The sequence below is a fragment of the Fistularia commersonii genome, chromosome 17 (genome assembly GCF_037954325.1).
Source record: "Fistularia commersonii isolate RoL2024-O1a breed Wild chromosome 17, RoL_Fcom_v1.0, whole genome shotgun sequence".
Lineage (NCBI taxonomy): Eukaryota > Metazoa > Chordata > Actinopteri > Syngnathiformes > Fistulariidae > Fistularia > Fistularia commersonii.
The window spans coordinates 12,250,414-12,262,443 of NC_141300.1; the positions used below are offsets into that span (position 1 = coordinate 12,250,414).

A 12,030-nucleotide genomic window follows, 5' to 3' on the forward strand; every position below is an offset into this window, starting at 1 on the left:
GTCAAGGGATCTATTTATACTTGTCTTTGTAGTTGTTGGTGTGTATAGGGCTTTGCAGAGACAGGTAGCAGTCTTGAAGTAAAATGATGCAACATGACAGATACAAGGTTAAGTGTAGGGGGATTCAGATGTGCAAAAAACGGCCTTCGTGCTGAAATCCTAGCACTCGCTCGGTTCACGGAGAGAAAACGATCGAATGCGAGGACAAAGACGCGACAAGAATGAAGTGCGCACATAAAAGATGGAATGAAATGGAGGGCATGGTATGGAGAGGCTTCTTTTTTTTTTTTTTTTTTTAAACCACAGGACTTCCCTTCTCTCACACAACAGAACTTGTCGGTTCAGCAAAGCTGGGGCTCCTCCGATGGTAGCCGCTCCGTTTGCCCTCCACAGTGTTTGTCCATACCATACGAAACAGGCCGTCGCTTTTAGATACTGTGTCGTGACTGCACGTTAACTTTGGCGGCTTATCTCTTAAAAGCGCAACCGATTATTCCTCCTCAATCATAACTAAAACCTTCATTCGCCCGATGTGCAGTCGGACAGAATGCAATTAAGTCGTACGTCGTTGTAAACAAGAAAAGATAATTACAGGCGGGATATGGCTGGGAAATGTCAAATTGCAAATATGCACGGCTAACAATTATATAGATTATGAAACCACTGGGTGTGTCTGTTCAGAGTCGTTGGCATATCTGCTGGCCATCCTATAACTGAACCGTGGTGGGTGCAGGGCAGGCACAAGAAAAGCACTTGGAATCGCTCCAGCACCACGGCGCAATAACGTATAGGCGGCGTGGAGACGCTGACCACGCACAAACAAAACGGTGTCGCAAAACAGTGGACCGTTTAAACTAGTGGGCTGAAGTGCAGATTTCTCATTTGTCTACTTAATGGAAAATGCACAAATTGTGACGTAAACTGGTAAGGATTACAAAGAGGTTCACTTCATTAAAAGTGATGATACAGTGACGAAAGAAGAGAAACGCCATACATTCACCTGTTGAAACTTTTAAAATGTATTGAGTGTATTTTCATCTAGTTCAGTTAAAACATAGTTCATATATTTTCAAGAACCACTTCACATGAGGATTGCATGGGACTCAACAAAACGTTAGGGAGGAAAAGAAAGCTCAGAAAAATAAAAACCTGGGCGTGAAAACCACTGGCACCATCGCAACACCATAATGCTCAGAGGGTTGTTCTGGCAGATCATAACCCTCTTTACATGAGGGAAAAATAGAATGGAAGAATACCACAAAAGTTCAGTTCTTGTTCAGTTTGTTGGTAGTAAAAATTTCATTTGAATTTACCTTTTGTTTTTTTTTTGTTTGTTTTTTTTTTTTTTCCCCCAGCTACATGTACTGGACAGACTGGGGAGAGGAGCCCCGTATAGAACGGGCCGGCATGGACGGCAGCAGCAGGTACAGTCACCTCACCACCAACTCAACCTCCGGTCAGCGCTTTCAGAGCCAAAACCCAAATCCCCCAGGGAATTACTCTTTGTTTTCATCCTGTTTATCATTCAGCACTAAAGCTTTGAAATCCAAGCAGCTGGACTGTTTGGCTCCGATTAGTCTGCGGATGTACAGGTTGCAGCTTCCAATGCGCATAATTGAAACTTTGCCTCTGCTGGTATACCCCACATCAATTTCAAAAGAAATAAAATGAAATAAACCAGCGGCCAGGAAAGATAGTGGAAAATGTGGAAAACAGTCCCGGCTCCAAGGCAATTAGGAAAGTTCCATCTCTCCTTCGACCTTCTTGCTGTGAATGGCACATCTCTCGTGTTGGAACTGGCTCGTATTTTTCCCCTGAAATTGCAGCCAGATTTGGTCACAGGTCTCCCTCACGATCTTTTCCGTGCGTGTGTGTGTGTGCGCGTGCGCACATACAATTGAAATGTCGATCTCGCCCACTGAGACAAATGTGATATGAAGCTTCACACTCTCCGCCTCCGTCATAAGAGTGGTGTGAGCTACGGAGTGCGAGGCTGCTCCATCCAGCTCGCAGTTTTACTCCAACTCCAATACCTGGATCTCTGTGTGGGACAAAAGCTGTTCTCCGGCTTTTTGTTCCCTTTTTAGGACTTTGGCCACATTCACCCATTCATTGGCTAATGCACAACACCGTCAACACATTGGTGTAATGCCGGGAACCCACCAAGTCAGCGCAGGGATGTGATGGACCCAGTAGGAACGTGCTGAATCTAACTCCGACCCAGATCTCGTACACTCCCCCGGTTTCTGACTGAGAACCGAGAAATAGAAGGTGCGCCGCTCTCGCCCTGACCAGCAGGACTTGATGCTGATCTGTTTTCCATGCAGATCCCTGTTGGGAGCTGGAGGCAACACAAAATCCTGATGAGGATAGCCGGTTAGCAATTTTCTGTCTAGGAAGAAGCCCCACAATCTGTGCGAAAAAGAAAATCTGACAAATGTCTTTTTTTTTTTTTTTTTTATTATCTATAACTGGATGGAATAAGAGAATTACACGCTACTAGAAAAGCAATTTGTCATTTAAATAATATGATACTCATTTTATATGTAGAGCGCTGCGGTTTTGATTATTTTAACCGTGCAGAGGAAGAGGCTTGTGTAGGAACATGTTCTCGCTCGGTTTCCAGCCGTGACTCCGTGGCATTCGGGTCTCGTCTCATTTTTCTTTCACCGCCATCGGCCATGATTTACAACCGTGTTTCCCATCTTTATTAAACCAAAACACTTTCAACATTTGATTTGTGAACATTCGGTTGTGTAACGTTCATCTCCTGATGTTGCACAGCTTCACACTTAGCTGTACTTTCCTGCCCTGGCTCCGTCCGTCAGGTTTTAGCAACCGATAGGTGAGCTAATGATGCATATTGTCGAGTGTCAGGTATACGGAGGATTTTAAAATGATGGGAGAATCTTAGCAAGTTACCCAGCATTTTAATTCAAATAAAATTCAAATGTTAGCACTGTTGCTAAGATGGTCTTGGAACAAAGTGTCCTCATCAGGTCACATCTTACTATGGTTTGCTTAGCTTGAGAAGACCTCTGCTTTTAATGTTTCTCAGGCCTGGTATTTTCTTAAAAATACCTTCTCTTTTTGTTTTCCTCACAATTGGACAACTCCATTTTAACCAGACACGTTGAAATTTTCCAATGAAGCGACGATTCTCTCGTGATTTTTTAATCTCATGATCGAAATTCAAACTTGACAATTTGCACCAACGTGCGCACCACGTACATGGCATTGTTTAGAAGATAAATGCAAATGCAACCCGGGTGCCATCTCCTCACATTTTCCCTCTTCATGTCCCAACAGGAAAGTGATAGTGAACATAGACATATACTGGCCAAATGGACTGACCATTGACCTGGTAGAGCAGAAGCTGTACTGGGCGGACGCAAAGCTAAGCTTCATCCACAGAGCAAACCTGGATGGATCAGACCGGTATGAACCTTTTTATTTTCTCTGGGTCAGGGTCCGGAGCTAACAAGCTACTTCGCACCTTTTCTATTAATGCATGCATTTATTATCTCCACCCTTATCCCGCGCAGCCTCACGGGCACCTTCAGTTCATCTGATATTAGCCCCAATCGTAAATCCGTTCAGATCTTATTTTCTTGGGTGGTCTGATGTTGCCTTCACGCTCTTGTTCTACCCTTTGTATTTGACAACACATGGATGATTGCTTTACGCTGCATTTGATTGCAACACAGAGGTTGGAAGTTAAAAACTCCAGGTTATTTATGACCTGGTCAGAGCCTGGGGTTCACATTTAATACCTCAGTTTAACATTTGATGTTTTTTAACTCTGGCCACCCACGTCGTATATGGTAAAATAAAAATGAATTTTTAGAGAGAGAAGATGGAGGAGATTCTTTTTCTCTTTCTTTTTGGCTAGCTGTTTAGCCCCTTCCCCAAGCTATCAGGGGTTGGGTTATATATGCTTAAAAAAAAAAACACACACAAGAAAACTGCAACGTTGGAGCTTCAACTGCTCCCTGCTGACATTGAAACCTGTCAATCAAACACGATGCTGGTTTGGTGGCAAAAGATATGGCCTTATGGGAAATAATCATCTCACGCGTTAGCTATGATTTTCAATATCATCATGCCGGCTGTTTGGATTTGAGTTAGGAAGAAATACAATACCACAATACTCACTTGATTTCCAGCAAACTTGTGGAACACGCAGGATCTGCTATCAAAACTCCAAAGGTCAGCAGAAAATTCTTTTGAGTTTTCACCCCGTTTTTCCCAACAAGGACGAGGGGAAAGTAAGTAGCTATGCTGAGAGAGAAAGAGAAAAATACAGCGCTATGAAATGGAGGCTCCAGTAAAAACACTCAAGGACACACACACTCTTTGTGTCGATCATTCCCATATACTCCAATCAGCCTTTCCAAATGTATCACTATCACTAAATCACAACGGGGCGTTTCTGACTTAAAACAACACAATATACTAACTTTTTTTATTCCTCTTCCTTCAGCTGCAGGGAATCTTCAAATCTTTGCACTTAATACCTTAAAACACTTTAGAGCCTTGACTTTGACACTTTATAGTTTATGTGTATTTCTTATTCTCCCCCCCTTTTTTAACTGTTTATACAATTTCTGACTATTATTTATTATTGTTATGTTTTACTTGAAACTCTGGCACAACAATTACCTTCAGGATAAATAAAGTTGTTCTTATTCTTATTCTTATATAAATTTGTAGAATTATGTAAATAAACATTCTTGCTTTTGAAAAGGCCACTAGTCTTGAAGTCATGTCTCGTTCAAGACAGATTCCCCAAATGCGGTGTGTGTGGTGGCTGGGTGCAGCAGAAGTTAGCGCTCTTTCCTAATAGCAAGAAGGTTTTATTTGTTTCTGCATGAAGTTTGCATGTTCTCCAGCAAGTTCCCCACCTCCATCCATACAAATAGATTAGAGCAAATGGTTCTACCTTTATATTTATTTTATAACTTTATAGCGTTATATTAATAACATTATATTTTATTTGTATTTCTTATTCTCCCTCCGTCCTACTATTGTCTATTATTGTTATGTTTTACTTGAAACTCTGGCACAACAATTTCCTTCGGGATAAGTGAAGTTGTTCTTATTCTTATTATTCTTACCGTGTGTCACTGTGATTGACCTGCGACCGGCCCAGGGTGAATCCCACCATTCACCTACATGCAGGATTATTTTTATTGATGACAAATGAATTGGTTGCCGTAAGAAATGCCAAACTTGGTTAGACAGGATTTAAACTCCAACCCCACACTTTTAATTGTAAAAGTAATAATAGTTTGTGGAAGTGCAAAATTAACCGCACTCTCAAAAACCCATTGCTGAAGCGTACCGCCGGTTCATCACCTTCCTCACACACCAAGACCCTGATTTCCAGTCACCACCAGATGAGCCGGAAGGTCGATCCCACGCCGGCATTCTGCAGAAATTTCTGTAAAAAGAGTAAAAAAAAGTTCAGCCTCAGCCTCCCGATTGCAAAAGAGCACCGTCTTCTACCGCTGGCTTTCCGAACAACCACCGCAGTGTGTTTGTAGGTATGTTTGAAGCGACCAATATTGCTGGCGGATCCTGCGGTGGTTGCGAGAAACTTTAATCTCGTCGCACTTGACAGACTGAGTCATGAATTTTTTTTGCGTCTTTGCAAATTAGTTTTCACAAATAAACCCTGAAGAGAACCTTGAAATTTGAAGTTGCCCGGATATGTCCCTCCCCTGCCCCCTCTTAACCGCTGTTGGCAGGCAGTTGTGTTTTTACAACACACATACCAAAAATTATGATTGATGAAAGCTAGTTTCTGGTGTGTTGATGTTCTAAATGCATCTTTGATCCCCTCGCCTCACTCTTTCTGTGAGTGCATTTCCTCATTTAGCGGGTAGAACATGTGTTTTCTAAAAGATACTCTCTCCCTAGCAAATCTAATACGGCACATTCAGTGCTCACACTTCTAAAGCTTCTGCGCTGCCTTTAATTGGTTTGGGGAGAGAATAGCGTTTTGAGCAGGATTGTATCATTTTGACTTCTAGAAATGATGGGAAAAAAAACGAAACATTCACAAGTATTTAAATTGCTAATTCTTCGTTCTGTCTTTCTAGTGAGTCGTGAGTCATTGTTGAATTTGCATCCAGTTGTTCCATTAGATTTTATTGCCCATCTTAAATTCCAAATGAGCTCAACAAAAACAGTCAATCCTCGTTTCAGAAACTTTGGTCAATTTGACTGCCATGGGATTGGTTTCGGTTGCTAGTTTCACGTTAGAATAAAAATGATGACCGCAAATGTTATCAAATACAGCAACATTCTTTTAAAATTAGGGTTTAGCGACTGTGGCGTCGAGGAAAAGACTGGTGGCAGCAGAGATGAAGATGTTTGGCTTCTTCTTTGGGTGTGAGACAGATGGAGAGGATCAGGAATGAGTCCATCTGAGTGGATAGCACATTGTAGATGTTCTGAAGATAAAGTCACTCTGAGATGGTTCGGATGTGGACAGGGGAGGGATGGTGGAGATCCATGTAGAAGGATTCTCAGGTTGGAGGTCCCAAGGAAGACCAGAGAGGAGGTTTATGGATGGAGAGACAGAGGACAGGAAGTTCGTCGGTCAGGAGGCAGTGAAAAGAAGACTTTTGAATATGTGTTTTAAAAACCATTCTCATCAACATCATACTTGTCATGTTAGTTTGTTTACATCTTGTCAAACACGCTTCTTGAATATCCAACATATGGACTCATCTCGTTTTATCATGCAGGGAAACGGTGGTGGAGGGAACCCTCACGCATCCGTTTGCACTCACCTTGTCTGAGGACACGTTGTACTGGACCGACTGGCAAACGCGTTCAATCCACGCCTGCAACAAACACAGCGGAGACAAAACCAGCGAGATCCTGAGCGGGATCTACTCCCCCATGGACATCCAGGTCTTGGAGGCCTATCGGCAGCCTTACAGTGAGTACACCGGCCCCGAGGTGTGCAGCATACCTTAGGGTACGCAGCCATTCTGCAAACAACCTTCTACTCATATTAATCAACTCAATATACATGTTGTATATTGTGATATGAAAATGAAAATTGATTTAATCTATATTTAAAATGTCATGACTTAGTTGGCCCATAATTTTCCTCATTATAAAATGTAAAAGTGTATGTGGACCCACTAATTATTATTGTGATATGTGTTTCTGTGCGCAAATTAAATTCATTTTAGCACCGCCACTGATAGATCTCTTCACTGAAACTAATCAGAATCAAACTTTGTGTCCCCGAGGGCCAATTGTAGGCTACTACTAACGTTTTCTTTTCTGATCGTCTTTTTCTTTTTCTTTTTTTTGCCGATGCCGCTGCAGTCCAGACTCCCTGTAGCGAGAACAACGGAGGATGTAGTCATCTCTGCCTTCTCTCTCCAATCCAGCCTTTCTACAGCTGCGCCTGCCCCACAGGAGTCCAGCTTAAACCGGATAACAAGACCTGCAAACCAGGTCTGAACTCTGCTCACACAAGCTTCATCGCACACACTCACACACACACACACACACACATTTGCTGTCGATGTATCGTCGGATCAGGCCGTACCTCACCGCGTTGGCCACGAAGCAGCGCTTTCACACCGTCAGTAATGCGTACACGTGTCATTTCTGTGCTCATTAAATCCTCCTGAAAGATATTCTCTCACGCAATATTGTCACGCGGTGCCTGAAAAGGAGAAAAAGCTGTTTCACCAACCAGGTATCATGTTTCCATCAGAGCCAATGCCGATAAATAACCCCTGACTCCCAGTCACATGACATGTAAACAAAGTCCAACTGAGGACAAAAGCCAGATGTTGACGGTTTAAGGTTTCCTGGTTCAAAATGTAGCAGATCCGCCTTTTGGATAGATTTAAATGTTGTATGTTAACTAGCTTATTCACGGACAGCTACGTATATTATCCATGTAAAACACGCATAAAAGGATTGCAATAACGTCTGATGGTTTTGGCTGTAAACCGAAACAATCTTTGACATTACACGAGGCTCCTATGTGATGGAAACATTATCCACCTCTCCAGTAAATAGGCCGCTCCTTTGATAGCAATGTGAGATATTTGTGGTCTGAAAACCAGTCAAGCTAGCCATGCCATGGTGTCCCGATAGACATCGTTTTCACAGACTTCTTTGTTTGGCCAACTGGTTATTTGTATGACAAATGGAATATCATTCCGTCGCTGATGGAATGCGACGTACGTATAACGTGGATGTGCAGCTTTTGTAAAATCCGTTGTAAATATAGGTCTCGACCAGCTACTACATTTTATAGACCGAACCATTTACTGGAATGACGAAGGCAATAACAGGGGCCCCCCTGCAGCCATGCAGAATGGACTATTCTCACATACCCTGGCATAAAGTGCAGAAAAATCTAGATCTAGTTTCCTCTCCCTATATTGTTGCCGCTCTGTTGTGTTTGTGTCTCGGGTCACTTTTCCCTCTTGTTCCCTGAAGTTATTCCAGCATACCTTACATACCCAGCAGGAAATTATTATTTGCTATTGTCTGCAGTGTGTATTGTGTCATGTAATGATGCAGCACAGTATCAGCCGGGTTAAATGACCTCTCCTGGTGTGGGACACCAACTGACCGGCCGCCATGTTGTTTCCCACGATGCTAAAACAATAGAGCCTTCTTCTGCAAAAAACACAACAGTGTGTTAGAGTGTGTTTGCCTCCATGTTTGGCTGTGTTTTGTGGACGTATGAAATTTGAATGAAGCATGCCAGCCAATCACTTAGCTACTGTTGACAATGAAAACAACAATGCCCTATTGTGTCTGTGTGTGTGTGTGTGTCTTTGTCCGTGCTTCTAATTTGTTTTGCTTGGCTGGTTAGATTGAAGACGTTTGTTATTTTGCTGGGGTTGAGCTTGTGTGTGTGTGTGTGTGTGTGTGTGTGTTTGTGTGAGTGACTGTTCGTCAAGAGTCTTAAAGTGTCTCGGGATGAAGTGAACCGTAGAAGAGGGAGAGGGAAATCACTGCGGCCCTCCCTCCATTCCTCGCCCTCATTTACACCCCTCCCCGGGCTTTGCTCATTTAGGTAACAACAGAACACTGCTAAGTGTCCAATCTTTTTGATCCCAGGGATGACAAAATGCCAGATTGGGAAAGAAGAAATGAAAATAACCTTGTTTTTGCCGTTGTTGTTGTTGGTGGTGGTGAAAGTGGAACAACTTCACACTCTTGAACTGGTTATTCACACATGTTGCTCGTTTGGTCTCCGCTCTCTCGAAATGATGTAACGTTGCATTTGTTCGACTTCCAGCACCGGTTTTGGGCTGTGAACAAATGGTCGTCAGGTGGTTCAGGAAAATCTTCACGTCACTTCCCCCTCTTTATGACTTCCATTCCAAATGTAGGGGCACTGTTGTAAAATATAACTTGCAGGAAATAATGATTTGCACATCCTGTTAAACATGCTTTTTTATCGAACGGAGTGCAATGACAATGAATTTGAGTTTTTCCCCCTCTCTCTCTCTCGCCCAAATAGACACCCATTTTGTGTTTTATGCCTTCAGCATGTTTTAATCAAGATTTCCATTTTTTGGCACAGCAGGCGCTGAAAGTCGAGGCTTTGAAAGCGAAAGTCTGTCCTGGCCTTGCTTGATACAGGAGTTCAGCTACTCAGTAACATGTTTCATGAGATGCCACGCATTTTCAACGAGGCTTGGATGAGGACCAATTCTACTGCTACTATCCAGCTATGCCTGTGTGGCCACGTACATGAGAAAAACAGTTTGGATGGCCCGCTCCCATGGCATCGCATTTGAGCTTTTGGCTGGCTATCGCACTTTATCCAGAGAAGATGCAGGGAGAGACGCCTCTATTCCCATTGTTGACTTACAGCTTTGCTAAGTGGACATATGGAGATGCAGAATTGTTTTGGTTTCATATGTGGTTCCACCTGACTGCTGAATGCTTATGGTTTTTTTGGGGTGGGGGGGCTAACCTTGCAAAGGGTATAACCATTCGAGTCCTCTAACTCCTCAGTGATATTATGGACTTTTTTAGTTGTTCCACAAAGTCCACCAGTCTTTTCTTGACACTTTTGCTAGCACAAACGTATAAACAATGAAAAGCCAAAACATTTAATATTTTGACTCTGTTGAACTGAATGAGAAAGGCGGAAAGAGTTTCTTTACATTTCACACTAAATGAAGGCTTTTATTAATAATTTGATTTATAAACTCACCCTTGTTAGTGAATATTTCATTTAAAAAAGTAATGCCTGTGGAAGTATTCTCAGAAAAATTACAAAATAGTCACAGGGCTAGAAATAGTATTTATAGGGAAACCGATGCGAAGCACGCTTTTACTAAATAAATGTTTTGCGGCCAATGGAGCCACCACTGGCTGCCAATCCTTAAACGCGCTATTGACACAACACATCTCCTATACATATTAAATGATTGTTGTGTAATTCTGCAAAGCTTGTGCTCCAACTGCAGACCAAGTGTTTATAGGCAAGAATTACAAGTGGACTGAAACTTTTTCAGAAACACAAACTGGTGAGTTTGAAACCTCTGCACTGCACATGTTTTGCTAAGTTCATCTGAACCCTGGGCAGAGAGGCTCGAAGCCTCAAGCTGGCTTTTGAACTTGTCAACTTAAGAAATGGGCAAAAAAGCACATTTAGACTTTGTCTAAAAGTTTGGTTTATCTTTGTTGCGCAAATAAATAGACAAAAATATTAATAATATTAATAATAAATGCTTTTGGAAATGCCTCAGACAAGGGAGTTGAGAATTCTTGGAGTGATGGTAGGAGTGCAAAATCAATTAATTACAAACAATTTCTCGCCTCTGTTTATCTCGTCAGATGTAGATCTTTCCCCACGAGCTGCTCGCATTATCAATATCGTGTCTCCCGACCGGCACCACCTTATTTGTTTTTATTTTAAAATTCATGTGAATTGATTTTGGATGTGACAGAGATAAGAATGCGAGACAGGACAGCCCTGGCGATAGAGAGGGAGAGCAAGATCTTCAGAATCAGAGGTGTGAGAGGCAAAGAAAAAGAGTTAATTGTCTCCCATGAGGTGAGTTTGGCTGGTGTTAAATCGGTACCGACAGGCAAACAGAGCGGAGGATCCCCCAGGACAGTAGAGACTGGTTTGTGCAAGGAGGAGGCAAGAAAAGCGCTAATAGTGCGGCTTGTTTTTTTGGCTCCAAATCCATTTCACCACAGATTGATTCCTGTTGGTCTCAAGGTTTGTATTTTTTTTTTTTCTTTTTTTTTTTCTCGTGCTCCGATTCAGATAGCGAGTGCAATCTGTCTGGTGCTTGAACGGCTCTGGTTTGTTGAGGAAGGTTTCCAGTGGGAGGAAGAATGTCTGGTTTTCAGATCTTTTTAGAATGTTACGCCAGTGAATCGCGCGCAAGGGATCCAGGGTGGTGTTTTGACCACTAGTAGTGCAACCAGTCAACCCCCGCCTGCACTGCGAGCCTTGTTTTCTTTGCGGTGAGGCGTCTGCACAAAGATAGCAGGGTCTTTTCTCAGTCATCGGGCTCCTGATTAGCATAATTTCCACATGGACTGGTGAGGAGAGAAATTGGAAATGCATTTAAATCAAACTGTTTTCCTCAAAGGGCTACCATTAATCCTCTCAACCAAGGAAAAAGGTATAAATACAACAAATTTTTCAAAGTATGGAACAAGCATTACTTTAAGACTTGGTTATTGCGAAAAAAAAAATCCAAGAGGCTGGTATATTTTTCCCTGGCTGCATCATTAAGAGTGTCAGTCTTGATTAGGAATCAAAAAGCGGCTGTCAGAATCGTTGTAGGTCTGTCATATTTCTGAATCTCCCCATCCCCAATTTCCATATTAGCGCTTAGATCTTCTCCTTGCCGCGTCCTGTCCTTTCAACTGTTTAATGCTGTATGTCTTGTAACAACAAAATTTCCCCCGAGGAATGAGCGAGGTTTGGTCTTGTCTCGTCTTGTCCGCTCACTCCAAACTGAAGTTGGCTGCCTTGTTGCTTCGCTGCCTTCGTGGACA

General features: G+C 42.5%; 1 protein-coding gene across 1 annotated transcript in view; it reads left to right on the forward strand.

The window, feature by feature from the left end:
- Nucleotides 1–12,030, forward strand: part of lrp5 (low density lipoprotein receptor-related protein 5) — a 53,304-nt gene that overhangs the window by 14,844 nt on the left and 26,430 nt on the right. Inside the window, exons 4-7 of the mRNA XM_086163522.1 lie at nt 1,356–1,424; nt 3,310–3,438; nt 6,756–6,952; nt 7,351–7,482. Coding sequence (XP_086019648.1) covers nt 1,356–1,424; nt 3,310–3,438; nt 6,756–6,952; nt 7,351–7,482 — 527 coding nt within the window. The remainder of the gene's footprint in view (nt 1–1,355; nt 1,425–3,309; nt 3,439–6,755; nt 6,953–7,350; nt 7,483–12,030) is intronic.